General features: G+C 63.2%; 1 protein-coding gene across 1 annotated transcript; it reads left to right on the top strand.

Moving 5' to 3' along the window:
- The first annotated feature begins 2,415 nt into the window (after window positions 1–2,415).
- On the top strand, window positions 2,416–25,341 carry LSS (lanosterol synthase). Its single transcript, XM_072807252.1, has 22 exons — window positions 2,416–2,562; window positions 2,705–2,873; window positions 3,760–3,898; window positions 6,033–6,141; window positions 7,121–7,242; window positions 7,499–7,595; window positions 9,266–9,401; window positions 9,661–9,769; window positions 10,221–10,339; window positions 11,220–11,317; window positions 11,503–11,530; window positions 13,079–13,135; window positions 13,662–13,733; window positions 13,981–14,031; window positions 14,489–14,638; window positions 15,158–15,254; window positions 15,986–16,091; window positions 21,372–21,437; window positions 21,839–21,919; window positions 22,396–22,566; window positions 23,312–23,390; window positions 23,872–25,341. The coding sequence occupies exons 1-22, from the start codon at window positions 2,549–2,551 to the stop codon at window positions 24,001–24,003; spliced, it is 2,202 nt and encodes a 733-aa protein (XP_072663353.1). The 5' UTR covers window positions 2,416–2,548; the 3' UTR covers window positions 24,004–25,341.
- The last annotated feature ends 1,891 nt before the right edge of the window (window positions 25,342–27,232 follow it).

Genomic DNA, 27,232 nt, shown 5'->3' with positions numbered 1-27,232 from the left:
CAACGTTCGACCCCTGTAAGGACTTTTTAAAAAAAGATCTTATTTATTTATTCATGAGAGACACAGAGAAAGACAGAGAGAGAGAGAGGCAGAGACCCAGGCAGAGGGAGAAGAAGCAGGCTCCGTGCAGGGGGCCCAACGTGGGACTCGATCCCGGGACTCCAGGATCATGCCCTCGGCTGAAGGGTTTTTGTCAAAGGTCTTGTCCACACCTTGGATCATCTACATTTCTCAACATTTCCTTTTCTGTTGTGTTTCGTCTTTCTTCAGAGGCTCTCCTCAAATGTCTGGCTCATGTTGATGGGGCTCTGAGGAGCTTGTTGGAAGCTCTATGTCAAAGGACACAGCCTGCCAGCTGAGAGGCTTCTCCCTTTTCTCCCGGGTCTCAGCTGCCAACGTTTGCATGTCTTTTGGGGCCATTTGCTCCAGAGAAATCCTCTTACTGCCTGAAGCTGTACAGCTAAGCGGGAGAAGTGGGCCTGGCCTCCTCCAGTAAGACTCCCTCAACCCCCATCTTCAGTGGCCCCCAGCTGCGTGGTTCCTGAGTTCACACCTGCTCCGACTCAGCTGTTAGATGTGACAACTTACTGGTGACTGATAAGAGCAATCTTAGGCAACGTGAAGAGAAAAGCCTGGTGGCAGAGTTGTTTGCTTATTTATTTTTAGGGGAAGGGGTCTACCATCATACTGCTTGTTCAAAGGTTTTCCAATTTCTGCCCCGTCCTTGGGTTCCTAAGCAACAATGGTCTCTTCTCTTGATGGCTTCACCCCCACATAGGGGTTTCAGCTTTCTCTGGCTCGCTAGGTCACTTATCATCCCTCCTCACAGCACGGCTTCTAGATTGTTGATCTATCTAGTTTACCGGTACTTCCTCTCCCGTTCTTGCACTGTGAGTTTTCATCCTTCAATACTTTGCGTAAATACAGTTTGGATTCGAAGCGGAAGTCAGTGCCATGCTCAGTCTGACACGTTTAACTGGAAATTTCCCTCTTAAAAAAAAACCCCAAACTCTGACAATCGGCTTTTCTCTTCACATTTCCCAAGATTGCTCTTATCGGTCACCAATAAGTTGTCTTGCCACATCTAATCATAATTCTCAGACGTCCTTTTACAATCCCTCCAAAATCTCTACACAGCCCGCCGTGTCTTCACGTGGCTTCCGAGTCCACCCTCCTCTGGTTTATGTCCCGTTTCTCGGGCCAGGCCTTCTCTTCTGAACTGGGAACGGTTGGTGCCCCAGGGCTCATCCTGAAAATCTTTTCTTTCGAATACTTACCGGCTAGTTAATCTTGTCCAGTTTTATGTTTTCAAGCATCACCTGCAAATAGGTAACTCGTGAAGTCCTCGCTCTAGGCTTGTCCTCTCTGCCGAGCGCCGCCACACTCCAGCGGACCCACCTGCGGGCCCACCGGGCATCGCTGTGTTAACGTCGCCCCAGTCTAAGGTAAAATTCTCCTCAACGCTTTCTCTACTTCTATCAGTGACACCATCATACGCCCAGTCGTTCGGGTCCCAAACTGCTGGAATTGGTGGCCCAGGTGGAGAGGAGCATTGTTTTCTCTCAAGACGGTCTCTAGGGAGCTCACCTGTGAAGTCTCAGGGGGATTTCTACACCTTTGTTCCCTTCCAAGATACTAAAAAAGAGATTGTTACTTTGCTCCTAAAAAGTCCAGCACCGTAAAATCTCAAAACCCAAACTTGCTCCAGTTGAAACCTCGTTCCTCCCTCAGCTTTGCCGGACCAGGGCTCTGAGAGCCCCCATTCCCGCCCCATTCTCGGAGACAACTTCCCACCTGTCTTCTAGACGGTGGACTCGGGAGGACGGACGGACTCAGGCCCTTCTGAGGCACCTGCCGCCTGGGCCCTGTGGGGAGGCCGTGGGCGGGCGGAGGGGGCCGCGGGGGCCGCGGGCGGGGCGCGGCTGGAGGCTGAGGGGCCCCTTCGCCGGCGGGTTGGGCGCGCTTCCGTGGGCGGAGGGAGCGGCTGGTGACCGTCCTGAGCCCGGCCCCGCGGCCCCCAGGTCCCCAGGTCCCCGCGGCGGGCCGGGGGCGGCACAGGGCGGCCCCTCCCTCGGGGGCGTCGAGGGCACGGCCGGGCACCCCCAGACTCCAGGCCCCCGCGGGCCGCCCAGGCTGCCCCCACCGCCCTCCGCGGCCCCGGGTCCTCTCAGCCGTGGTCCCCTGCCGGGCCCCGCCGCCTCCAGGCAGCCCTCGCACCTCCCGCCCGGCCTCTCGGGCGCGGCTCCCCGCCGACCCCCTCCCGCCTCCGCCCGGCCCGAGGCGCCACGGCAGACCCCGCCCCACCAGCAAGGCCCCGCCCCGCCCGCACAGGCCCCGCCCCGCCCGCACAGGCCCCGCCCCGCCGCCCTGGGGCGGCCGGCTCTCCACCAATGAGGCGGCCGAGCGCGCCCGGGGCCCGCCCCCGCGGCGTCCTGATTGGCTACGGAGGCATCGGCCCACCGCGCCCCGCAGAGTCCGCCGAGGCGCACCCGCTGGACCGGCCGGGCTGGGCTGCAGGGGCGCGGCGGGGAGCGGCGCGGTCGCCGTCATGACGGAGGGCACGTGAGTCCGCGCGGCCCGGGACCCGGGGGGCTGCGGGGGGCTGCGGGGGCTGCGGGCGCTGCGGGCGCTGCGGGGCGCGAGCTCCCCTGTGGAGGACGGCGCCGCGGCGGCTGGCGGGGCTGACCGAGCGCCCGGGTCCCAGGTGCCTGCGTCGCCGGGGCGGCCCCTGGAAGACCGAGCCCGCCACCGACCTCAGCCGCTGGCGCCTGCGCTGCGAGCGGGGCCGGCAGACGTGGACGTACCTGGGGGCGGAGGAGGGCCCCGGCCGCGGGCAGACGGCGCTGGAGGCGCACTCCCTGGGCCTGGACACCGTGAGTGCGGCGCGGGGCCGGCGGGGGGATGTGGGGGGCCGGGAGGGTCAGGGCCGGCCGGAGTCAGGGGAGGGTCAGGGTCAGGGGAGGGTCAGGGCTGGGGACAGGGGAGGGTCAGGGGAGGGTCAGGGCTGGGATCAGGGGAGGGTCAGGGCCGGGGTCAGGGGAGGGTCAGGGTCAGCGGAGGGTCAGGGCCGGGGTCAGGGTCAGGGGAGGGTCAGGGTCAGCGGAGGGTCAGGGTCAGGGTCAGGGGAGGGTCAGGGCCGGGGTCAGGGGAGGGTCAGGGGAGGGTCAGGGCCGGGGACAGGGGAGGGTCAGGGGAGGGTCAGGGCTGGGGACAGGGGAGGGTCAGGGGAGGGTCAGGGCTGAGGACAGGGGAGGGTCAGGGCTGGGGACAGGGGAGGGTCAGGGCTGGGGTCAGGGGAGGGTCAGGGCTGGGGTCAGGGTGGGAGGGTCAAGGCTAGCTAGCGTCAGGGGAAGGTCAGGGCTGGGGTCAGGGGAGGGTCAAGGTGGGAAGGTCAGGACCGGGGTCAGGGGAGGGTCAGGGCCAGGACAGCACAGGTGTCCAGCGAGGCCCTCTGGAAAGTGAACTCTCCAGCCCAGTGGACTTCCGGGGAGGAGCTGACCTTGACCTCAAGATCAAGAGTTGTCTGCTCTGCCAACTGACTGAGCCAGCCAGCTTCCCGATGGGGGAGTCAGGGGGCCCTTGCGTTACTGATTGAAGATGGCCCTGGAGAGGTTGTGAAGAAATTGGGAAGTAGGAGACTGGAAACCGGGAGAACTTGTTGACATTTGGTTGAAACAGTGGAAACCTTAAAGTAATTTGCATTCGTTGTTTTGGGGGGGGCGGTGAGTGATGAGGGCTCCCGTCTCTCTTCCCTCGCAGGGGAGTTACTTCAAGGACTTGCCCAAAGCCGACACAGCCCGTGCCGCGGCTCTCAACGGGATCACGTTTTACGTGGGGCTGCAGGCTGAGGATGGGCACTGGGCCGGTGACTATGGCGGCCCACTCTTCCTCCTGCCAGGTAGGTGGGTGAGGCCATCCTGGGGCTTCCTCGGGGCCCTGGCCCGCTCCAGGCCCGCGTCAGTGCTGTGCAGTGAATGAGAAGGTGGATGAAGACCCAGACTTACTCGGGAGCATTGCCCTGTGCCTGTGCCGTCCTGGCGTCGGCGCTGGGGTGGGACTGAGGGCATGGCTAGCCCAGGGTTCTCAAAAGGGAAGCAAGGGGTACTGGGGGGGCAGGGGAGGAGTGGCTCTTGAGTCCAGTACAGAGTGGCAGGGGCACTCTGGGTGGAGGACCAGGCCTGTATAAAGGTGCCAGACGTGGACAGGTGATGGATGGGGTCTTTTTATTTTTTAAGATTTTATTTTTCTGGTTTATTATTTTTGTTTTTTTATTTATTTTGAAGATCCTACCTGTTTATTCACAAGAGACACAGAGAGAGACACAGAGACACAGGCAGAGGGACAAGCAGGCTCCCTATGAGGAGCCCGATGTGGGACTTGATCCCAAGACCCCGGGGTCACAGCCTGAGCCAAAGGCAGATGCCCAACCGCTAAGCCACCCAGGTGCCCCTAGATTTTATTTTTAGGTAATCTCTACGACATAGCGTGGGGCTCAAACCCACAACCTCAAGATCAAGAGTTGCATGCTCTGGCAACTGACGGAGGCAGCCAGGTGCCCCGATGGGTGGGGTCTTTAAGTCCTCGGGCAGCTCGGGTGTGTGAGCTGACCTTGAGGAGGTGGCTGGGGGAGCTGGGGCTGGAACCGGAGGATGGCCTCGGAGGGTGGCCTTTGACTCCTAGTACTGTCGCGTGTTGAAACCGTTGCTTTCTGAGAATGTTTCACGAAATAAACACTCAGCCGTGTAACGTGAGGAATCCCCTTGTGTGATGTGTGTGGAAGGACTCGTCTCGTGGGACGAGCGTGGGGAGTGCGCGTGCTCGTGTCCCCTGGGCTGTACATCATCGTACCTTCCTGTCCAGGGGCCCACGGGCCTGTCCTTAGGGGAGAGTCACCTGGAGCCGGAGATCTTCTCAGGGAGGCGGTGACACAGCTTGCCCCGGGCGGGGGGCCGGGCTGCCTCATGGGGTGTGGGGGTGAGGAGACTCGGGCTAGGCCGCCCGCCCACGCGCAGCACCAGGAGGCGGGGGGCTCTTGTCACTGGGACAGCTGCCCTGTTCGGTGTTTGCTGCCCTGGGCCCTGCCTGCTGGGCCTCCCTCCTGTGTTGCGGCTGCTTCCCCGTCGAGGACTCCCCTCGTCCTCAGGCTGGCGCTGGTCTGTTCTGAGGTACCGTGCAGTTTTTCCGGGGCCGGCTGAGCTTTGAAGGGTCTTTCTTTTCTTGCTTTAGTTTGGATCTGTATAGACTATTCCCCTTTGAGTGTGGTTCGTGTGGCATCGGCTGTCCACATGCGTCATTGACCGGGTCTCTGTGGGAAGCCGGTGACATGGCGTTGGCCATGTGTGTTTCTGTGTCTTGATGGTACCGTAACTAGAATGGAAAGAGGGAGCCTGATTTGGGATGATTTTTCTGGGAACCTTTGCTGCATCTCCAAACCCAGCTGCCGCCTTCCAGGGCGTGGCTTCGTATGAGGGTGTCTAACGGGGTTTCTGATGCCTCTGAGCCAGCGTCAGGCGTGTGTTCCACGGTGCTTTGGGCTGGGACCACCCCAAGACACCCCAGCCCCACCTCCATTGCAGGGCACCACAGGCGTGGGGGGGCGCAGGTGGGGTTTGGCGGCGGCCTGGGAGCACAATACTCAGGAGCGCTGGGCTGGGAAGGTTTTTCTGTGGATCATGTTTACTGACCATTGATCTTCATTTGCAAGGTGACATATGCTAGAAAAAACCCTATAAAACAGAAAAATGTGAGCAATGAATATTTTTATCCAGGGGTGACCCATTGATGTTCCTTTTCCAGCAGGCGTGGAGAGTGTCACGGGGCCCAAGAGTGGCTGGGAGGGGGTGTCGCGTGTTGGCGCTGCTCCGCGGGGCCTCACTCCTGGAGTCCCTGGCGAGGCCGGCAGCAATAGCCTCCTCGGGCTCCTCTCCACGAGAGGGAGAGCTCAGGGCAGCTCCCTGCGGGGTGCGGGAAGGGGGCCTGGGCTTACCGGTGCTCGCGGCCTGCTCCCACTGAGGACCGCTTCTCTGTCACAGGTCTGCTCATCACGTGCTACGTGGCACAGATCCCTCTGCCGGCTGGATATAGAGAAGAGATAGTGCGGTACCTGCGGTCCGTGCAGCTCCCTGATGGCGGCTGGGGCCTGTGAGTGCTTTTGTTACTGCACACGTGTGCGTGCGTGTGCACATGCGTTCTTATGTAGGGGATACACCTGTCAAGGGTGGGGTGGCGGTAGCTCCCCAGGAGCTGGGGTGGGGCAAGGGGAGCGTGTGAAAAGGGAGGTTGGCCGGGGGCTGTGCACCGGTGGACCTGGCTTCCGGGGTCCTCAGAGTAGGAGGCTGCTCCCTTTCTGGGCCCTGGTCTTACAGCTGGTGTCACAAATGGGCCTTCAGGCTGGTTGGGAGGCGCTGGGGACTCGCACCGCACAGAAAGCCAGCTGGCTGTGACCACTCCAGGGTGGCAGCAGGTGGAGCCGGGGGGCCAGCACCCCTCCCCAGTTCTCCGTGCACCCCCCTGACACGGAGCTCACTCTGGGAGCTGGGCCTTGCCTAGTGTGGTCGACCGCCTGCCCACCTGCTTGTGGGCCCTGGAGCTCCGAGTTGTATGCTCAGGGCTGGGGTTCCTCCTGGTGAGTGGAGTCTGCCCCCCGGGATTCTCCATCAGAACTCTTGGGGGACCGCCCAGCCCCCGTCTGCCCCCGGGCGGGGCTTTGACCTCAAACTTGGGGCCTCCTCTCCCGCAGGTTCCTGTGGTGGTGGCGGGTGTTGAGACCTGGCTAGTGCCTTTGCACAGGCACAGGGGCCCGGCCGCCCCTACTCGTTGCCTCTGGAGCCTGTGCCGTGTGTGCTGACGAAGGAGCCTTAGTTGGGTCACTGGCCTGCGACTGGTCTCGTTGGGCCGGGCGTGGGAAGGGAGCGCAGGAGGCAGGCAGTGCTAGTGCCGGCCGGTTACGGGAGGTGCGGGGCTTCTAACTGGACGATGGCGGCTCTGGGTGTCGTCGGGCGGTCGTGTGATGTCTGTGGAGGCATTTTTGACTTTCTCAGGAGGCTGTGCTAAAAGCCCTGCTCGGCGTCTTGCAAGTGATGAAACACGGCCATCTCTTGTCCCCCTCCTGCTCCCCAAGGCACGTGGAAGACAAGTCCACGGTGTTTGGGACCGCACTCAACTACGTGTCTCTAAGAATTCTGGGTGTTGGGCCTGACGATCCTGACTTGGTGCGAGCCCGGAACATTCTCCACGAGAAAGGTACTCCCTGCACCGCGCGTGCTGGGTGCTCCTCCTGCGGGGAGGCTGTGAATGTGGCTCTCGGGCCCGACCCGCTGACGCTGGGGACGCTGAGGTTCCACACAGCAGCCGGGCAGCTGAGCAGACCTGAGGGGCTCGGGGCCTGCTTCCCGCCTGCGCTGGAGGAGCCTCAGCCCCGGCTTCAGTGCACGGGGACGGTCCCGAGCAGCTGGTGTTCCAGGGAAGGCTGCTGACGTAGGACCGTTCTTCTCCGTAGGCGGCGCCGTGGTCATCCCTTCCTGGGGGAAGTTCTGGTTGGCCGTCCTGAACGTTTACAGCTGGGAAGGCCTCAACACTCTGTTCCCGGAGATGTGGTGCGTGTGCCCTTCCGCCCTTGCCGTGGCCGGGCTGCCTGCGCTTTACCGGGTGGGGGGCGGGCCCGGGGTCGCCTGTCGCCGGGGGCGGGCGGCCCGTCCGGTGGAGTGAGGTGGGGCCCCGTGGGCCGAGTCCAGCAGACACGTGGAAGGGGTCCCCGTGGGCAGGAGCGGGGAGGCCCTGTGAGGTGGCGCCCCGGCAGGCCGGGCGAGCCCTGCGTTGTTGCAGACGGCCGGGCTGTGTCCTGCCGCGACGTCTTGACCTCGTGCAAGGGGAAAGCAGAAGTAGGAGGCCGTGCCGCTCGGCAGCCTCGGCACCGGGGCATGGGGTGTGCTCTGCTTTCTGTTCCCTTCTCTTCCTGCCAGTGACGGGGAGGGTTAGTCCCAGGCGGCGCGCTTCCCCCCAGCACTTCGCAGTGTGTCCTTAAGGGAGAGGAATTCCCTGGTCGACAGGCCCGCTGTGCACTCAGCAACGTCACACTGATTTCTAGTTGTGTGAAGCGTCGACCACTGTGTAACATCTTGGGCGTCTCCCCAGGACACATTCTTATGCGTATAAGTCCTCCAGGTCACCTTCAAGAGGTGAGACCCTGGTAGAGCCTGGGTGGACCCCTGCGGCCTCCCCGAGCCCTGTCAGCGACGTCCCGGCCCCTGAGCTGTCAGGGAGGTCGGGCGGGCTTCGGGCTTCGTGTGCAGCCTGGGTGAAGGGCTCTGATGGAAGACTTGGCCCGACCTCTGCAGCCTTGGCAGTGGTGACCCGGTGACCGGGACACGGGGCCATGACAGAGGTGGTGGGAGGTGGTGACTGGGGCAGAGGGTGGGGAGGGGATGGCAGGGCAGGGGAGGCTGTGACTGGGGTAGAGGGTAGGGAGGGGAGGGGAGGCAGTGAGGGGACAGGAGGTGGGAGGTGAGGAGGTGAAGGGACACAGTGACTGGGGCAGAGGGTGGAGAGGGGAGGGGAGGTGGTGAGGTGAGGTGGGGAGGAGAGGCGGTAGGAGGGCACCATCCCCCAAGGCTGGCCCCTGGAGGAGGGGAGGTGATCCTCCCTGGCCGCCTGCCGGCTGCTCTGTGGACCTGCCGGTGTGTAGGGAGTGGGCGGACGAGGCGGAGCAGGTGCTGGAGGGCGTGTGGGGCGCTGGCTGCCATCCGTGGGGGGCCCAGCGGGCAGTGCTGGGTGCTTTGGAGGGTTGGGGACAGGGTGAGGGCCCAAGGCCGGCGGCGGTGCACCCCGGGGGCCGGGGGCCGGCGCTGGGAGGGAGGCAGGGCGGCTCAGGTGCTGCCAGGTGCTGGGCCGGCTGGTGTCTGTGCAAGTGCCCGTCCTTGGGCAGAGGGGCCGGGGCCGCGGGGTTTTAGATGAACTTTTGATTTTGGAATAGCCATCAGTTTCCAGAAAAGTTGCAAAGTGCGGAATGTTCCCGTAGAGCCCCCGCCCTGGTTCTCCGTGAACGCTGTGGAAGCTCCGTCCGGCCGATGAGGCCACAGACGGTCCTGAGCGTCGGGGTCAGGTTTCTGGCGTCAGGTTGTGTCCGGCCAAGCGGGAGGACTGGTGGTCAGCCTGTCAGCCCATGGGAGCCGGGCTGTGACGTGCCGGTGGCCGGGTCCACGCGTGGAAGGGCCGGGGCCGCGCTGCAGGCGGCAGGGCCACCACGTGGTGCGTGCTGTCTCCTCAGGCTGCTTCCCACCTGGGCACCCGCGCACCCCTCCACGCTCTGGTGCCACTGCCGACAGGTCTACCTGCCCATGAGCTACTGCTACGCCACCCGGCTGACCGCCAAGGAGGACCCGCTGGTCCAGAGCCTCCGCCAGGTGAGCCGTCCCGGGCGGGCACCCTGGGGTCACCCTCGCGCCTGCTGGCCCGGGACCCTGCAGGGCCGCGCTCCCAGGAGCCACGGTGGAGCATCCACCTTCCCGTCCCCGAGGACCGGCCCGGGGGCTGGGGGGTGCTCGGGGCCCCTGGGAGAGGCCTGGCCCCCGGGTCCCGGGGCGAGGCTGGGGTGCAGGGTGCTCGCTAGGGCATGCCCGGCGAGGAAGCGGGCGAGCAGGATGCTGAGGTGCTGCCCCCCAGGAGCTCTACGTGGAGGACTACGCCGGCATCGACTGGCCGGCGCACAGGAGCAGCGTGGCCCCCGACGAGCTGTACACGCCGCACAGCTGGCTGCTCCGCGTGGTGTATGGTGGGTGCCTGCGCGGGGTGGCGGGCGGCCCGGGCCGAGTGACCAAGTCTCCTCCCCTTTCTCACCCCCCGTTGTTTGGGCCCCGTGGTGACCGGGGTGGGGGGGCAGCCATTGTGCTTCACGTCCAGTGCGAGTGCTGTCCTTGCCCCCGGAGCAAGCCTGAGGCTGGGGTCCCGGAGCGGGGTGGGGGCTGCGGGCCTGGGGGCACGCTCTGTTCCCTGCGTCCAGGGGCCCGGCCTAGGCCCGTCTCCCTGCGGGAACCCTGGCGGCTTGAGGGTCCGCACCCCTGCTCCCACGTGTCCTGCACGTGTCTTCTGTGCTGGGCCCGTCCCGGTCACTGCCCGGCTGTGCCCCGGCCGGGTTTCCACACGGGATGTCGGAGAGGGCCGTGGGGAGGGCGGGGTCGGGAGGGCCCCGGGGCTGTGCTGGGCTGACGACCTCGCCCCCGCAGCGTTGCTCAACCTGTACGAGCGCCACCACAGCGCCAGCCTGCGCCAGCGGGCCGTCCAGAGGCTGTACGAGCACATCGCGGCGGACGACCGCTTCTCCAAGTGCATCAGCATCGGCCCGGTAAGTGTGCGGTGCCAGCTGGCCCCGTGCGGCCCCGTGTGGGGTGAGGGCTGGGGCGGCGGGCGCTCTGGAGGTGAGGCCTCCAGGTCCCCCCCCGCCGCCTGCGCCCTGCCCTCCTCCGCTGCACCTGCTCCTGGGGCCGCCTCAAGAGCTTCCTGGTCAGTCGGGAGGGGTGCTTTCCCCCTCGACGTCTCCCCACGACCTGCCGTCTGCCCTTGCCCGTGGGCGTACAGCGCTGGGGTGCTTGGCTTCCAGCCCTGCTTCCTGCCAAGCTCAGTGACTCTCCTGGCCTGGCTTTGCATGGTGAGGCCGTGGGGCCTGGCGGAGGCCCAGCGTGGACCCCAGGCAGTGGAGGCTGGGGGTGCCTCCTGGCCGTGGGGTGACCCTGGCGGGCCTGGTGGCGGCCTTTCTGGGCCAGCCCCGTTGGAGCGCTGTCCCGTGCTGCTCGCCGGGGTTCCGTGGGGCCTGTGGCACCCGGGGGACCGTGATCTGTGGCTGCCTCAGTGGAGCGGGGAGTCGTTCCCCGTGTAGCAGCGTGGTCCTGGGGGGACTGTCTACTTGGCACTGAGCAGACCCCGGGTCTGTGACCCGGGTGAGACGTGCAGGGCTGACTGGCCTGACGCGACGCCAGGATGTGGGTTTGGGTCTGTAGAACATTCCATGCCAGGCAAGCAGCCCCTGCCCCACAGGTACCGTCTCTGTCTCTCCTGGGGGCTGCGTTGCTCTGTCGTCTGAGGCGGACACACCCCACCCCACACGCCCACGTGCGGCCCAGATGGAGGCTGTGCTGGGGGCCCCGTGTGGGCCATTGTCCCCGTGTCGGGAGCCGAGCGGGTCTGGGCAGCGCCTGACGGGGCTGTGGCTCCGTGTCCCCCCGCAGATCTCGAAGACCATCAACATGCTCGTGCGCTGGTACGTGGACGGGCCCACCTCCTCTGTCTTCCAGGAGCACGTCTCCAGGATTCCCGATTACCTGTGGTGAGTGCGGTGGGAAGGGCCTGGCCGGTCGGGGGCACAGCGCGTGGGGGCCTCGCAGGCCAGCGTGGCTGGTCAGTCACCGCCCGCAGTGGGGCCGCGCAGGGCATGCAGGGTGTACGGGGGCCGGGGGCCTGCCGCCGTCCGTGGGCTGAGCCGCCTGACCTGGGCCCTTCTCCTCCTCACAGGCTGGGCCTCGACGGCATGAAAATGCAGGTAAAGACGAGGCTGCAGCCACTTGCTCCCTTTTCAGCCTTTCCTGCTCTGGGCCCCTTAGGGTGACCACCCCTCACAGTGAGGTCCGGGGGCGGGCGCGCAGCAGCCCCCAGCATCCCCAGGCCGGCGTGGGAGGGGACAGCCAGTGGCAGGGGTGCACAGGCCCAGGGGAGAGGGTCTGCAGCCCACCCCTGCTACCCCCATGGCAGGGCCCCTCCACCCCTACTAGAAGCCCTCCCCTACTAGGAGCCCCCCACCCTCACTAGGAGCCCCTCTCACCCCCCTAAAACCCCCCCAGGAGGCCCTCTCACCCCCACTAGGAGCCCCCCCCAGGAGCCCCCTACCCTCCCAGGAGTCCCCCTGAGGGGCAGCCAGGTCCCCTGAGACCACTGTGTGGGACGCTGTGCTTGGTGCCCAGGCCGAGCTCCTGCAGAGCTGCCCCGGCCTCTAAGGGTTTGGGGCATGTGTGCTCCGTCCGTGGGGGGTGTGTTCCCACGTGGTCCCGCTGACGTGCACTGCTGCCCCGGGTTGTGCCGTCATGGCCTCTGACCTGCCTCCACTGCTCCCACGGCCACGTCCTGTGCGTGACCCTGGGGCTGACCTGGCGCGGACCTGGCTGCGGGGCCCTGAGAGCAGCGAGCCTGGAGCCGTGGGGCCACCCTGTGGGGGCTCTCTCTGTCCCCCCTTGGCTCCGTGTGGACACGCAGAGGGAGCCTCCAGCAGGGTTCTCGGATCAGATGCGCCCCTGACCCTTAGGACGCTACATGGCGTCCAGTGCACAGCCCACCTGGCCGGCCTGGCCTTGCTGCCTGCTCGCGACGGCTGTGTGCCAACGGGAGGAGGGCGATGGGCCCCATGTGGCCGCGTGGGTCCGGAGTCCTTCCGCGCCCTGCTAACCGGCGCTTAGGGAATGGCTGCTGGTGTCCTGCCCCGCAGGGTTGATGACCGTCCCTGGTTAGGCCGTGGCACGTGTGTTGGCATCGGGCTGGTTCTGTGCTGGTTCTCCTTCGGGGCACACCCACCGTCTGGGCCTGTCTGCTGGTTTCCTGCCCTGGTGGGGAGACCCTGAGCCTTGACCCTGCGCTGGTCTCTCTTGTCCGGGAGGTTCTCCTGGGCTGCTGGCCCATCCCTGTTGCCTGAGTGTCTGTGCCCGCCCAGCGTCCTCGTGGGAGCGCAGTGTGGACCAGTGCACGAGGCTCCCGGGGTGGGATCCAAGGGGGGCCTCCCAGCTCCGCCAGGCTGGTCCTCGCTGTGCCTCGGCAAGAGCCTGTCACGGGCAGGGGTGGAGCAGGCCCTGGACGTGCCCCCGAGGATCGGGTCGTGGCTGCTGGCGGCAGGCGCGGGGCTGCCTCACCCTCACCCACCTGCACGCACAGCCCCCGCCCGGCCCTCGTGGGCGCCGGGTGCACAGAGCGCGGAGCCCAGGGCTGGGGGCTGGCTGGGCCCCCAGACACCGCCGCCTGCCCCCGCCCCACCTGGCGGGTCCCAGGTGATAGTGGACAGGTGGGGAGCTGCCCCGCTGCTCTAACGGCTCGTCCTTGTGTGCAGGGCACCAACGGCTCGCAGGTGTGGGACACCTCCTTTGCGGTGCAGGCCCTCCTCGAGGTACGTGTGCCCGCCGTCCCCCGCCGACCTCCTGGGTGTGCGCCGCTGGCTGAGCCTGCGTCCTCCTTGCTCACCTGGGCCCCGAGGCCTGTGGCGAGGGCCCCACCAAGGCAGGGTGATGGTGGGCGGGCTGGGAGGCTCCAAGAGCAGGGACGCTGCGCAGGAAGCTTCCAGCAGGGGCGGGGCTCTCGGCCTTCCTCCGCGCTCACTGCCCATAGGGGACCTCTGAGCACACGCTGCAGAGACCAGAGCGTGTGCTGGTGGCCTCGGGGGTCTGGGCCATGTGGGCCTCTGCCTCGGTGGCCGGGCTCCTGTGCCCCGGCCGGGCCGGGTTTCGGGTGGACCCTCCTGACCCCTTCGTTTCTCCATCACGTCTTCCTGACACGTCAGCAGAAACCGAAAAGCCTGACGCTCGGGTGGGTTTGCTCCTGTTTCTTGGTGGTGGCGACACGTCCCCAGGGCGGTCTGGGAGCCCGTTCACCCGCGGGCTCGTGCCCCAGGCCGCTCAGCCCGCGCTGTCTTCCAGGCAGGGGCACACCACAGGCCCGACTTCTTGTCTTCCCTGCAGAAGGCACATGAGTTTCTCCGCATCTCGCAGGTGAGGCCATAGTGGCCTGTGCCTGGGGGTGGTGGGGCCTCCCCACCTGTGCTGGGTGCCCCCGCCTGCCTTCCCCGGGGAGCGCCCGGGCGTGCCTCCAGGGCAGCGGGTGGGGGTGCTGGGCCGCGGCGTGGGGAGGCATCGCAGGCTGCCTTGGCTCTGATGGCCGGGGGCCGTGCGTGTGCTCTGCACCTGGGGCTGACGGGGCCTCCCCTGCTCTCCGCCTGTGCCCCTGGATGCTGCCCAGGTCCCCGACAACTACCCTGACCACCAGAAGTACTACCGCCAGATGAGCAAGGTGCGCGGCCAGCCGGCTCCCCCGAGTCCTGTGCCCTGCTTGGCTGTGCTTGCCGTTTAAGAGGGCTCCTCGCGCCTCCCTGGGCCTTCCTGCTCCGACACGCCCACGGCGGGCGCCGCCAGTGCACCCGGGCCTCCCTGACGGGGGAGACGCATACGTGAGGCGACTGAGGCGCGTGGGCCGCCTCCTGCTGCTGCGTCGGAGCTGAGCTCGCACGTCTGTGCCGCAGAGCTGCTGCTAGACGGCAGCACGTGCACACGCAGCCACCACGCTGGGTCGGGACGCCGATGGTGTGCGGGCGGTGCTGCGGGTCCAGGGCAGCCCCCCACGGCGTGCGCCTCCTCCTGTGGGTCGGGGGCCGTCCACACTGGGTGGTGCGTGGGGCTGAGGTGGCCCGGCCTCTGCTCTCACTGGGAGGCCCGACGGCCAGGGTTGACGCGGGCCCCGCGCCCTGCAGGGCGGCTTCCCCTTCAGCACGCTGGAGTGTGGCTGGATCGTTGCCGACTGCACAGCCGAGGCCTTGAAGTCCATCCTCCTGCTGCAGGAGAAGTGTTCCTTCGTCACCAAGCACGTCGCCCGAGAGCAGCTCTGTGACGCTGTTGCTGTGGTGAGGGGCCGGGGCCGGGGCCGGGGCTGGGCTGGGGGCACCCTGGGTCCCCCCAGTGCTGCCTGTGAGCTGCGCTTCCCGTGGCTCCTTCTGTGTGAAGGCCTGGGTCGTGCCGCAAGCCCGGGGGGGCCCGTCCCCTGATGGTGCCTGTGCTGGGGGCTTGCGGGCCTGGCTACTCGCCAGCGAGGGCTGAAGGCAGGATACGCCTGCCGTTCGTGTTTGTGCGAAGTCCCTTCACACCCGGTGTGTGCGTGGTTCAGCACGGAGGCCGTGTGGTGTCCACGCGTGGCTGACGAGTGGATAAGCAGGTGCAGGTCAGGGGCCCCGGCGGCCACTCCTGGAGCACCACTGCCTGGGGCACCGGGGGCCTCGGTTTAATGTGAGAGCGGCTCCCGTGCCCCGCCCTGCCCCGCTGGTCTTAGCCGGGGCTGTTTCTGGAAAGCTCCGCCGCGGCTGGTGGGGTCCCCGTCACGCTCAGCACGAGGGTGAACTCTCAGGATGTCCTGTCTCTGCTTTTAGTTGCTGAACATGAGAAATTCTGACGGAGGGTTTTCCACCTATGAGACTAAGCGTGGGGGGCACCTGCTGGAGCTGCTGAACCCCTCGGAGGTCTTCGGTGAGTGGTTGCGGCCCGGAGACCAGCCCAGGGGCTCGCCTGCCGGAGCCCTGAGGTCCTCCTCAGGCGGGAGCCGTGCCCGCGGAGGCGCCAGTGGGTGGTGGCAGCTGCGCGTCCCGAGCTCTGAACGTGGCCACTGCTGTGCTTGGGGCTGGAAAGCTGTGGTTCGGTTTCTCAGACGTGGGGTGGAGCCGGGGGGGGAGGTCACTGGCTCTCCTGCCGCGTGCCCTGCCCTCTGCGAGACCGTCCTGTGCCCCGAGCGCACCTCGCAGAGCCCAGGCACCTTGCAGGGGGTGTCGGTGGGGACCTGCTGGCCTGTGTCACGCTGCTGTGCCTGCGGATCTAGTCTGCGAGGGCAGCTTCTTGCCCCGCGTGGCCCGCATGGCCCGCACCCCTGCTTCCAGGTCTCTGCCTCGCTGTTGTCACTGCTGAACGTGGTCCGCTGGGTGGGGTGTAGGCTGCCCCGGGCCTCGCTCCTTCACCATCGCGCTGGCCCGGGGGTCTCCAGGTCACCGAGTAGGTGCCCGCCACCCTCCCACCTGGTGGCCGCGTCTGCGGGGCTGGGCCGGTGCCCGGGAGCTCTTCCCTGGTTTCCTTGAAGGACGACCAGGCTCCCGCTGCTCCATGTGGGCTCCCCACGTTACCGTGCACTCATTCTTCACGGTTTGGCCCGAGCTGCCAAATTGGGTGACGAGACGAAACTCACACGCGCGTTGGTCCTTCCCTCCCAGGGGACATCATGATCGACTACACGTACGTGGAGTGCACGTCGGCCGTGATGCAGGCCCTGAAGCTCTTCCACCGGTGTTTCCCGGACCACAGGGCCGGCGAGATCAGGTGAGGGTGGCCTGGGGCTGCGGGCGTGGCGTTGCCGGGTGGGCGGCCCTCGGCGGGGCGGGGTCTGCTGTAAGACCCATCCGCAGTCCGGGGGTGGAGGGGCTCCAGAGTTCCTGAGTCCAGCTGCCCGGGAGCAGAACCGCTCCGGGGTGCCGACTGCGGCGCTGCTGGAAGCTGCACGTGACTTGTTCCCTGAAACCCGCCCCTGGGAGCCTCCCGTGTAGCGTAGCAGGGACGTACGCACGCCACCAACACACCTTGCTGGGGTTCGTATGTGGCCTCCTTGGCGTGAGGGAGGCTGGAGGAGAGGAAACGGCAAAGAAAAGCGTGAGGGAGAGAAAGTAAGCTCAAGAGGGAAGAGAAGGTACCGAGAACAGCCTGGTGACCTGCGGGGCTCCAGCGGTCGTCCCAGGCCGAGCCCCAGGCAGACTCGAGTCCTGGGGCTCAGCGTAGCCCGGCCCTGACCCACAGGGAGGATTGCTCACGTCTTAATAATGGTGCAAAGCTCCGCAGCCCAGCTGCGCGTGTCCACGTCCACGGCCCCTCGGTAAGCCCGTCCTGTGCACAGAGGTGCACGCGTCTTCCCTGCGGTGCCCGACGAATCACGAGGGGACAAAGCTGTGCGACCTCAGCGGGCACGCACGTGGGCAGACGCCCCCTCCTGGCTCTGGGGCTGCGCCGTTCCCACTCTCGGGGCCCCCACGGGAGGCCTCAACCTGGTGCTCGGGGCCCGGCCCCGTGCTCAGGCAGCAGCCGGCCCCCCCTGCCCTCTGCGTGCGTGCCCGTGGTGCGGGTGGCCCGCAGTGGCTCCATCGGTTGTGGGTCCTCGGGGGCCTCCCAGCGGGTTCCTGGAACCATCCTGCCCTCGACACGCCGCTCGTCTCTCGGGGCCCGGGGTCCCCGCTTCCTGAGGACACGAGCTTAGGAGTGGCCTGGCTGCAGGCTGGGGACGCGCGGGCTCCTGGGCATCCCCGTCCCCCACGTCCGTTGACACCTCGCGGCGCCTGTGACGCGGCTGCAGCTGCTCCTACGCTTTCCTCCTGAGCACCCTTCGGGCTCAACTGGAAAAGCACTTTCTCAAGGGCCTTTACAACCGCAGGGAAACCGGGTGCGCTTTCCCTCGCAGCATCCCGGTGGGGCCCCGCCCGACGGCCCGGAGCTGCAGAGCCAATTTTCTCTTTAGATTCTCGGGCCGAGTTTGTGAGAACTTGGGCCATTTCTGCCTCAAGTGTTTGGAGGCTGCACTTGGGCTCAGAGTTTCCTCCGAGGGAAGGTGTTGAATTTCTCGCTACAGGTTCCGTGGGACCCGTGGGACCACACGGGTTTCCTCTGCTGCGTCTTGTGGGTTTGGGGGCTTGTCCCAGTGCTGCAGAGCTGCGCCCCCCGGTCCTCGCCTCGGTCCTCCCGCCGTCCGCGCTTCCTGGGCCGCCCCTGCACCAGCCGCTCCCCGCTCTGCCCAGGCTCTGCACGGAGACCGTGTCCCGCCTTTGACTCTGTCGCGGCAAAGCCTCGGCTTCCGGTTTCACCAATGTCTGCTCGTCACTGTTCTCTTTCTACTTTATTTCTTTTTCTAACTTAGACACTTGAACGATCGTCCGGCTTCCTTGTTAGATGTGCGCGTACGTCTGTGGTGAGTCTCGGTGAGCGTGGAGCTAGGCTGACCTTCTGTTGCTGCCCTGAGCTCGTTGGCCGGGGTCGTTTAGGAGTACGTGGCTTTACGTCCAAGGAATTGGACCACTTTCTAGTTGTGTTTTGCGGGTTCCCTTCTGCCCTGGCGGGCGGTGCGGCCCCTGGTGGGCACCGAGCTTTGTTGCACTTCTGTCCCTGGGCCTGGGGCCACCGGTGGTCCCTTCCGCTGGGCACGGCTTGTCCCCAGTGACGTTCTCCTGTGATTGACCTTTTCCCTTAATAGGTTGTTTTAGGAAGTTTAATAAAAGTCCAGTGTGCTTCTTGGTGGAGACGTGGAGGGTGCGGGAGCTCCAGGCCGCGGGGAGGACAGTTGGTGGCGCCCGACCCTGCGACCCTGCGACCCTGCGGCCGTGCTGGCGAGGTCTGGGAGCTGTCTGGTCGCGTGCTCCTCCCTCAGGAGTCGTGTGGGCACACGTGTTTCATTGTTCTAGTGGCCTCTTGGTCGTCTCTCAATTTTCGTTGTCATTTTGTAGCTTTTCTTCATTTTAACCTTCATGACTATTGTCTTCTTGGATCTTTATCCAGGACCATTACCCTTCCCTGGAGCCACATGGTTTTGGGGACCGCCTGTGTGGGGAGACCCTCTGCCCTTGCCCCTTCCCGGTGTGGGGGCCCTGGACTCGATCCCGGGACTCCAGGATCACGCCCTGGGCTGAAAGCAGGCGCTAAACCACTGAGCCACCCAGGGATCCCCCTGTGTTAGATTTAAACCTAAGTAATGTTTTTTCTTTTTGGTGCTGACATGGTCGATACTGTGATTTTAACTTCAGAAATTAATTGTTCGTTGCTGGTAAGAAAAGAAAGGTCTTTACTGTGTAAGAACCATCTTGTATCCTGCAACCTTGTGACAATGGGTAGCCCAGGAGTGTTCTGGTGGCTTCTTTGGGATTTTCTACGTAGGTGATCACGTCATCTGTGAACAAACACAGATTTATTTCTTCCTCCCCATTCTGTGTACTGATTATTTCCTTTTCTCGTCCTGTTGCATCAGTTAGGACGTCCAGTACAGTGTCGAGGAGGGGTGGTGACAGGGGCGTCCTCGTTCCAACTCCGTAGGAAAGCCTCTCGTTTCTCACCATTACATGTGATGTTTGCCTTTTTTTTTTTTTAAAGATTTATTTATTTATTCAGAGAGAGAGAGGCAGAGCCACAGGCAGAGGGAGAAGCAGGCTCCATGCAGGGAGCCCGACGTGGGACTCGATCCCGGGACCCCAAGATCACACCCCAGGCTGCAGGCGGCGCCAAACCACTGCGCCACCGGGGCTGTCCTGTTTGCTGTAGTTTTGCAGCTGCTCTTTACCAAGCAGAAGAGTTTACCTTCTATTCCTAGTTTCCTGAAAGTTTTTAATGATGAACAGGTGTTAGGTTTTGTCAGCTACTTCAGCAGCTGTTGATGTGATCGTGTGATTTCTGTTTGTTGGCTTTGCCTGTCGATTCCGTAAATTGCATTCACTGAATTTTGAATGTGGAACCAGCTCTGCATACTTGGGGTAAATCTCACCTGTGGCATACGATTCTCTTTATGTTGCTGCATTTGCTGTGCGGACACTGTGTGGGGGGTTTCTGTGTCTGTGCCATGGAGAGAGGGGTCTGTAGATTCCCTTACTTGCGATGTCTTTGCTTTTGGTCTTCAGGTGATGCTGCCCTCGAGGACCAGGCGGGCTGTGTCTGGGCCCTGGGGGAGCCTGGGGGAGCCTGGGGGACCTTGTAGAATTCCTTCCTTGAGGGCAGAAATCACCGGTGAATCCATCTGGGCAACTCTTTATATTCTAATTAGTTGTGGGTTCTTGTGGGTCTTCCTAGACCGTCCGGTCCTTGCAGCTGGTGTTCCTGCTCGTCTCCCTGCCCTGGCTGAGCCTGCGAAGCAGAGGTGGTGGCCGTGGTGGCATCTTTGTCCTATTGCTTGATGTTGAAGGGGAATGCTTCTAATATTTCTCCATTTAGAGTGATTCGTGATTTAGGTTTTTGGTCGTTACCCTTTTCAGGTTAACAAAGTTCGGTTTTCTTCCTAATTTGCTCAGTTATTTCTTTAACCCCCTGTTGTGAATGGGTGTTTGATTTTAGGAGATAAGGACTTTCCTATCTCGGTAGAGATGATAAGCATAATCTCCCTTAGCTGTAAACCTAGATGATTATTGTAGATCTCTCTAATGGTAAAACACCCTTGTTTCTGGGACGGGGCCAACTTAGTATTGGCATATCTCCACTGTGTTTGCTTCCCCGAAATTTAGATTTGGATGTCGCATCCGCGTTCATTCACGGACAGCCTGGAAATTGTGCTTCCCTGTATCGCACTTGTACGGTCTTTTGGGTTCCTAGAATAAGCGAGGGTGTGTTTCTTCCTCCGTCCCCTGGAGGACTTTGAGTCACGTTAGAATGATCATTCTTGGTTGAGTTAGTAGAAGTTACTGTTGAAAACCTCTAGTCCTGATTTATTTCTGGACAGAGTTCGAATCTGTGACTCTCTTTAGTACTTGCAGGACCAGCCAGGCTCCCTCTGCTTGAGCCGGTTTTGAGAAGCTACTGTCCCAATAATTTGTGCATTTTGAGTTTCCACCTGTGTCGTGTCAAGTTTTCTTACTTTCTCTTAACCTCTTTGTTTCTACTACCCCTGCATCGCGTCACTCTTTCATTGCTAGGGTCACATCTTTGTCCCTCCACCCTTTGTATCGGTTCTTTCATGCTGAGTGACAACACGACTAAAGCTTGGTGGCTTCAAACAACACACGTCTGTTGCCTCACAGTTTCTGTGGGTCAGGAACCCAGGCGCCGCCCAGCGGGTCGTCTGCACAGCTCCCACCAGCCCGCGGCCAGGACATCGGCCAGGACTGGGGTCTCATCCGAGCATCGGCTACGGGAGGGTCCGCTCCACGTTCACATAGTCGTTGGCAGGTTTCCATTCCGGGGTCCCGTTTCCTCGCTGAGCACTGGCTGGAGGCCAGCCTCAGTTTCTCGCCACCGGGGCCCCTCTGCGGAGTCTCGTGAAGCCAGCGGGGGACAGGGAATCTGCTAGCGAGTCTCAGAAGTGATGCTCCGTCGACTTGGCTGCAATCTGTTGTTTGGAAGCCAGTCCCTGGAGGAGGGATGCTGGGGGGGTGGGTGCCGTGGGGGGTGGGGGGATGCCATGGCGCGGGGGTACCTGCAGGCGAGGCTCTGGGACCTCCCTGGAGACTTTGTACCTTCGCTCCAGCCTCTTCAGAGACCCAAACCAGTTAGACTAACGATGGACCTCTGTCCTCTACATCTGTCATTTGCTCTCTAATTTTTTATTTCTTTTTAAGTATCATTTTGCATATTTGCCGCAGCTTGTGTTCCTGACGTTATCGCAGTGAAACGGGCTCTGCGTGCAGCTGCTCCTGGCGTTGGTTCCTCGCTGACTAGCACGGCTTCCGCTGTGGCTTGGCTTCTCCCTCCCACGTCCTCTTATCCCTCACCTCTCTCACCTATGTGTTTTCTCTCTCGGTGTTCGTTTACTTTTACTGTTTTTTAAGGGAGTCCACACTGGTTCTTGGAGGCCGTGGGACGGGTGGCATTGGGGTAGGTGGGCTGCTGTCGTCCCGCAGCGTTTGTTAGCATCATCCTGTGTTCCAGGGAGACGCTCCAGCAGGGCCTGGCTTTCTGTCGGCGGAAGCAGCGGGCTGACGGCTCCTGGGAAGGGTACGTGAGCTCTTGGGCGTGCAGAGGTGGGGGAGCTCTGTCCTCAGGCCACACCACCGTCCGGGAGTAGCTGCTGGGACAGCGTTCTGCGGGGCCTTGTCACTTCTGGGCGCCCGGCCTCCTCCTGCTTGCTCAGCGTGTGGCCGAGGACGCTGGGGGGTGTGCAGGCCGGGCTTCCGGCCTGACTGCTCCTCCCCTGGCGGGGCCCCCGTGCGCCGGGCCTGTTGGGCTCAGCCTTAGAGTCAGGCGCACTGAAGGCCACGGGGGGTGGTTTTCTTGAAAGTAACCCCGGCTTTCCCAACCCCACAATGGAACGGGTTCCCACCAGTCCGGCGGAATCTGGTTTTCCGCAGCCTCTGATCGAGACGGAGAGGCTGAGGTTCTGCTTTGTCTTCCTCCAGCTCCTGGGGGGTTTGCTTCACGTACGGCACCTGGTTCGGGCTGGAAGCTTTCGCCTGCATGGGGCAGACTTACCACAGCGGGTGAGTGGGCCTGTACTGCCCGGGGTGGGGCTCCTGCCAGCAGGACGCTCTGCTGGGTGTCTCCTTGGATGTTGGGCCTCAGGGGTGTTTCATAGTTTTCTAAGCAGTGAGCTCATGGCTCTAGTAAAGACATGGGGCTGAGGCCGTGCCTCGCTGCTCGAAGCCCCAGCCAGGAGCCTATTGGGCGGCGCACTCTGGGCCTGCCTGGCCCCGACCCCCAGTGGGACCCCTCTGGGCTGGGTCCGAGCTGTCCCAGCCGCCTCCCTCAGCTCCGCCCGGTGCAGGGTGTGTCAGGGGTGGGGTGGTCATGCCGGGGCGTCCCCAGCCACAGAGCTTCTTACTCCCTGTGGGAGGCAGGTGTCTCCGAGGCCTTCATGATGTGGTGGTGGGCCTGGGGTGCAGGCTGCCCCCCGTACTCCTGCCCCGCCCCCGGGAGGCCTCCCTGGACCGACCACGACCCTCATCGCTCTCTGCAGGGCTGTGTGTGCAGAGGTCTCCCAGGCCTGCGCCTTCCTGCTCTCCCGGCAGATGGCCGATGGGGGCTGGGGGGAGGACTTCGAGTCCTGCGAGCAGCGGCGTTACGTGCAGAGCACCGCGTCCCAGATCCACAACACGTGCTGGGCCCTGATGGGGCTGATGGCCGTCAGGTGGGTGCCCTGGACCCCCCGGGTGGTGGGGTCAAGAGGAGGCTGTTGGGTGGCTTGCGAGCGGCTGAGCTGTGAGCGAGGGTGGGAGGAGGGGAGGGAGCCGGGCAAGGGCACAGGCTGTCGAGACGCGGGGTTCCTGCAGGGAGGCTCGGCTGTGAGGAGGCCCAGGGGAGGCCCGGGAGGGCCAAGGTGGCCCCTGTGTCCACGCGGGTGTGTGGACCCATGGACGTGCCCGGTGCCCGGGCTGTGCTGTCCGTCAGCTTTGGGGCCGTCTGGGGAATCCTCCTAAAACCTCACCAAGTTAGGTGGGTCGCTGTGAGCAGGAGCGGCCGAGTCAGGGGGGCCTGGGCCACGGGTGCTGGGTGGGGTCCCCAACCCGTCGTCCTTCCGGGGCGTCATCCTGGCCGCGGGCAGTGAGCGTGGGCGTATGTGACATCTGTGGGCTTTGGGGGGGTTCCTGGAGGCCAGGGCGGGACTGGAGCACCTGCCCACGTGTGCGGGGCTGCCTGCCCGCCTGCCCTCGGGCCGCGCTGTGCGTGTCTGGAATCTGGGATTCTGGGTGGACGTGCGGGGCAGCCGCGGAGTGCCGGCTGTTCTAGCCGTGCTGGGGCCACTGCGTGTCCCTGTGCATTCGTGCATCACACATCTGTGCCTGGTGGCGTGAGGACGAGGGTGCAGCTGGGCTGCCGTCCTACCGAGCAGTGGCTGAGCGGTCAGTGCCTCCTCCTCCCCCCGCCCCCCCCAGGCATCCCTGCGTGGAGGCCCTGGAGAGAGGAGTCCGGTGTCTGCTTCGAAAACAGCTCCCCAACGGCGACTGGCCCCAGGTATGCCGAGGCGGCCGAGGAGCGCGGGGCCCAACCCTGACCTCGACGCACATGGGCTTGGCCACACCTGTGCTCGCGAGCAGGGTCCTAGCTCTGGGGGCCGGAGAGTTGTAAACCCCAGGGAGAGCCCGTGTGCAGACGACCGCTTGGCTCGGAGCCTGGGGTGGGGGGGCCCGACACCCTCAGGTTGTGCTTTGGCAGCTGCGGCAGCCGCCTCCGCCTGTCCTGCGGGTCCAGGTCACAGTCACAGGATGCTGACCCCCTGCCCCGGACGAGTCTGGGGAGGGGACACGGCTGTGAGGAGCCGGTGACTCGGGTCCAGGGCAGGGGTCCAGGGCCAGCGTGGTAGGAGGAGGACGGCCTGCAGAGGCTCGTGGGCCGACTCCCCAGGGGCTGCCCAGCTGTCCGGCCGGGGTTTCCATTCCGGGAGCCCCTTGGCCTCGTGCTGGAGCCTCTGTGCTTACTCCCTGTGCTCTTCCAGGACAACACGGCCGGCGTCTTCAACAAGTCCTGTGCCATCAACTATACGAGCTACAGGAACGTCTTCCCCATCTGGACCCTCGGCCGCTTCTCCCGCCTGTACCCCGAGAGCGCCCTTGCCGGCCACCCTTGAGGGCACCTGGCAGGTGGTGGTGGGGACGGGTGTCCGGGGGGGGCCACCAAGCAGCAGGTTCCAGCTGGGGCCCTCGGGTGAGCTGCAGGAGCCCCACCTAGGGGCCCAGTGCCCTCACCACCTGCTCCGGCAGGGCAAGGGCAGGGCCAGGGCAGACCTGGGGCAGGGCAGGGGGGGCGGCTTTAGACCCTTGTTTTCAGGGTTTAGTTCTTAGAAGTGTTGCTTAGATGAGGAAAGGAGCAGGATGAGCCACGAGCCCGGGGGCACAGCCCGTGGTGCTTCTGCTCGGAGCCCTGCTGGCGCCCTGGCCGCTGTGCCGTGGGGCCCGGGTGTCCTGTGGATGCCTGTTGAGCGTCTGCCCCACTCCCCAGGTTTACATGAGGGTTCGCTTTGGCTGGAGGAACCGTTGGGATCCCCTGGAAACCCGTCGGGTTGCTCTTGCACTTCTTTCCTTGCCCACGTTCTCCCGTCGGGGCGGGCTGGCCATTTCCCGCGGCAGCCGCTGCCCGGGAAGCTGAGCCATGGTCGGGTCGCTGCACAGACCTAACAAGGGAAGATCTGATGCCACCTCTGCTGCCGATGCCGCCGCCCTGCGGCAGCTCCCTTGATAAGCAGACCCGTGGTTCCGTCAGGCCAAAGCGTGGTACGCTCGTGTCTCTCCTGTGGGGACGGTCCAGGGTCTGGGTCTTCAGAGACCGCTGCGCGAGCTCCACGTGGGTCTCGGGAGCCGCGTGATGGCTCCAAGAGGAGCAGGTGTGTCTCCTCTGCTTGATTAAAAATCGGTTCTAAACAAAACAGACTCAAATACAGACCAAACTGCTGGTTGCTGGGGGTGGGGGGTGACTGAACAGGTGACGGGGCTTCGAGCATGGACTTCAGTTATAAAATGCGTAGCTCGGTGATGGAAAGTACTGTGGGGAGTGCAGCCCATGATCGTGCACCGCGTGGAAGGTGACAGGTGCGGGGGCGCGAGCAGCGTACGTGGTGGGCGAGTCGGTGCCTTGTACACCTGGCCCGGGCCAACCCTGGGTCAGCCGTGCTTCGATAAAGTCCAGTTCTCCGTCTTGGGAGAGAACATTAAAGACGCCTGAATTCAAATTATTCTTGGTTGTCGGGCCCAGATTTTGTTTTATGCTGGGAGGCTGTTGCTGGAGCCGTATCAGGACTTCGGTATCGGCCACGACGCCAACTCCACACCTTCCCTCTGAGGAATTCCCTGACTAAAAATCCTTAATTCGCAGTGGGAATTCCTCTCTGGGAAAGTACTTTTTCTTCCTGGACACCGTCACTATTGCTACATCCACGTTTAATTAGGCAATAAAATGTTTCAAGAACTGATGCCGTCTCCTTTGCCTTCTTCGTTCTTTCCTCATCTCTGCAGCTAGGCTGACCACAGGTTAGTTGCTCAGCTTGACTTATTTTCATTTCCATCCGCAATATCACTTTTTACTCATGATTCACTTTGTTTGAAAAAGGAATGACGGGTAGAAGGAGGAGGCAGGGGGCGTCGACGGGACCTGAGCCACAGGCCGGGGTTGGCTTGCTCTGCCGTCGTGGCCTCGGCTCGCTCCGTGTCCTAGGAGGCAGCTGGAGCTTGCACGTGTAGCCCTGTGGTCGCACCGGCTGCATGTCCCCGAAGGCCGTCAGCCCGCGGCGGGATCCACGGTAGCTGCCCACACAGGTGTGGCCGTGGAGGGGGCTGCGGATGCCGCTCTGCAGGGCACCAGGGCCACGGGCCCCTCTGTGCTGTGTGGCCTTCAGGCCTGGCACTAGAGGACCCCCCACCCCCTTTCCTCAGGAGGATGAGGGTGATAAGGACAACTTCACGTTCTCCTCAGTGAAAACAGTTTCTACATGACGACTACTGATAAGTGACTTGCAGCCTTCCTCCAGGGACAGCGATGGCCCCGGGGGCGACTGGAGCCCGTCGTGAGACCAGGGGCCTCAGACACCTGCCCGCAGCCAGGCCTTTCGTGGGTGTGAGACGCGGTGGGCTTGACACCCGTGTCCTTGATGCCGCCTCCGGTTCTTGGGAAGGTAGAGGATTAGGGGCTGCACTTGGGCCACCCAGGAACGGGTGAGCACCACACAGCCTCCGGTGGCCAGGGTGCTTAACACTCTAAAGACGACACAGTGACCTGCTGGGTGATCTCGAGTGTCCAACATGCATATAATTGGGGCCCCACGAGACGGGGAAGGAGGGAAGCAGGGAAACTTCTGAGTGATCCTGGTGAAACTGTTCCGGATGTGAAGTCTATAAGCTCATTGATCGTGACGCTCAGCAGACACAGAATAATCACACGGACCAAACATACCAAACCCCAAACCTCCAAAGCACGTCCTAAATGGATGGAAACCATGAATGAATAATGTCTGAAAAGCAAACGAAAACAGACACATTCCATGCAGGTGAACAAAGGTAAGGACAACAGGCGTGACGCAAAGCAGAAGACCGTGGCACGGCATCTTAAAGGTTACTAAAAGGGAAAAACTCGTCCGCTTCCAATTCTATATTCACCGAAAAACAAAAAAGAAGGCAAAGTAGACCTTTTCCAGACAAACCGAAGCTGAAGGAACCCTCCAGCGGCTTGTCCCGCAATAAATGTTAAGTGGCTTAGGCTGAAGGAAAGCGAAGCCGGGTGGGAACTCGGGTCTCCACCGGGAAATGGGGCCCAGGAATGTTAAGCGTAGAGGGTTTTCCCCTTTTGTTAAAAACAAACATACAAACAAACCCTCCTTAAAACAGAATGAACTTTTAAAAGCCGAAACAGTAACGTGGACACTTCCAACAGCAGGTGCGCTGCAGGCGGCACAGCAGAGCGCCTCCTCCTGTGCCAAGTGCTGCATCGCCGAGCGGCGGAGTCTTTACAGGTAGACGGACGGGAGAAGTGAGAGGAACCCAGGGTCCGCCCGAGTAAACCACTAGGAAAAAAGAAAAAGGGAGGGTTAGGCCGAGAAAACTAATAAAGGAGGCAAAATAATCTAAAAGGAAAAAGAAGAAGAGAGAGAAAAAAAAAGAAGAGATAGAAAACAGGATGAGGGATCCCTGGGTGGCGCAGCGGTTTGGTGCCTGCCTTTGGCCCAGGGCTTGATCCTGGGGACCCGGGATCGAGTCCCGCATCGGGCTCCGGGTGCATGGAGCCTGCTTCTCCCTCTGCCTGTGTCTCTGCGCCTCTCTCTCTCTCTCTGTGACTATCATAAATAAAAAATAAAAATTAAAAAAAAAAAA

This window comes from Canis lupus, chromosome 30 (assembly GCF_048164855.1).
Source record: "Canis lupus baileyi chromosome 30, mCanLup2.hap1, whole genome shotgun sequence".
NCBI classification, from domain to species: domain Eukaryota; kingdom Metazoa; phylum Chordata; class Mammalia; order Carnivora; family Canidae; genus Canis; species Canis lupus.
This window is presented reverse-complemented; position numbering and strand designations above follow the sequence as displayed.

Bases quoted from the DNA above. Each gene is read 5' to 3' on its own strand.
- LSS (XM_072807252.1), top strand. The intron at 11,318-11,502 runs GTGAGTGCGGTG...TCCTCCTCACAG, and splicing joins AGGATTCCCGATTACCTGTG to GCTGGGCCTCGACGGCATGA. The intron at 22,567-23,311 runs GTGGGTGCCCTG...CGCCCCCCCCAG, and splicing joins ATGGGGCTGATGGCCGTCAG to GCATCCCTGCGTGGAGGCCC.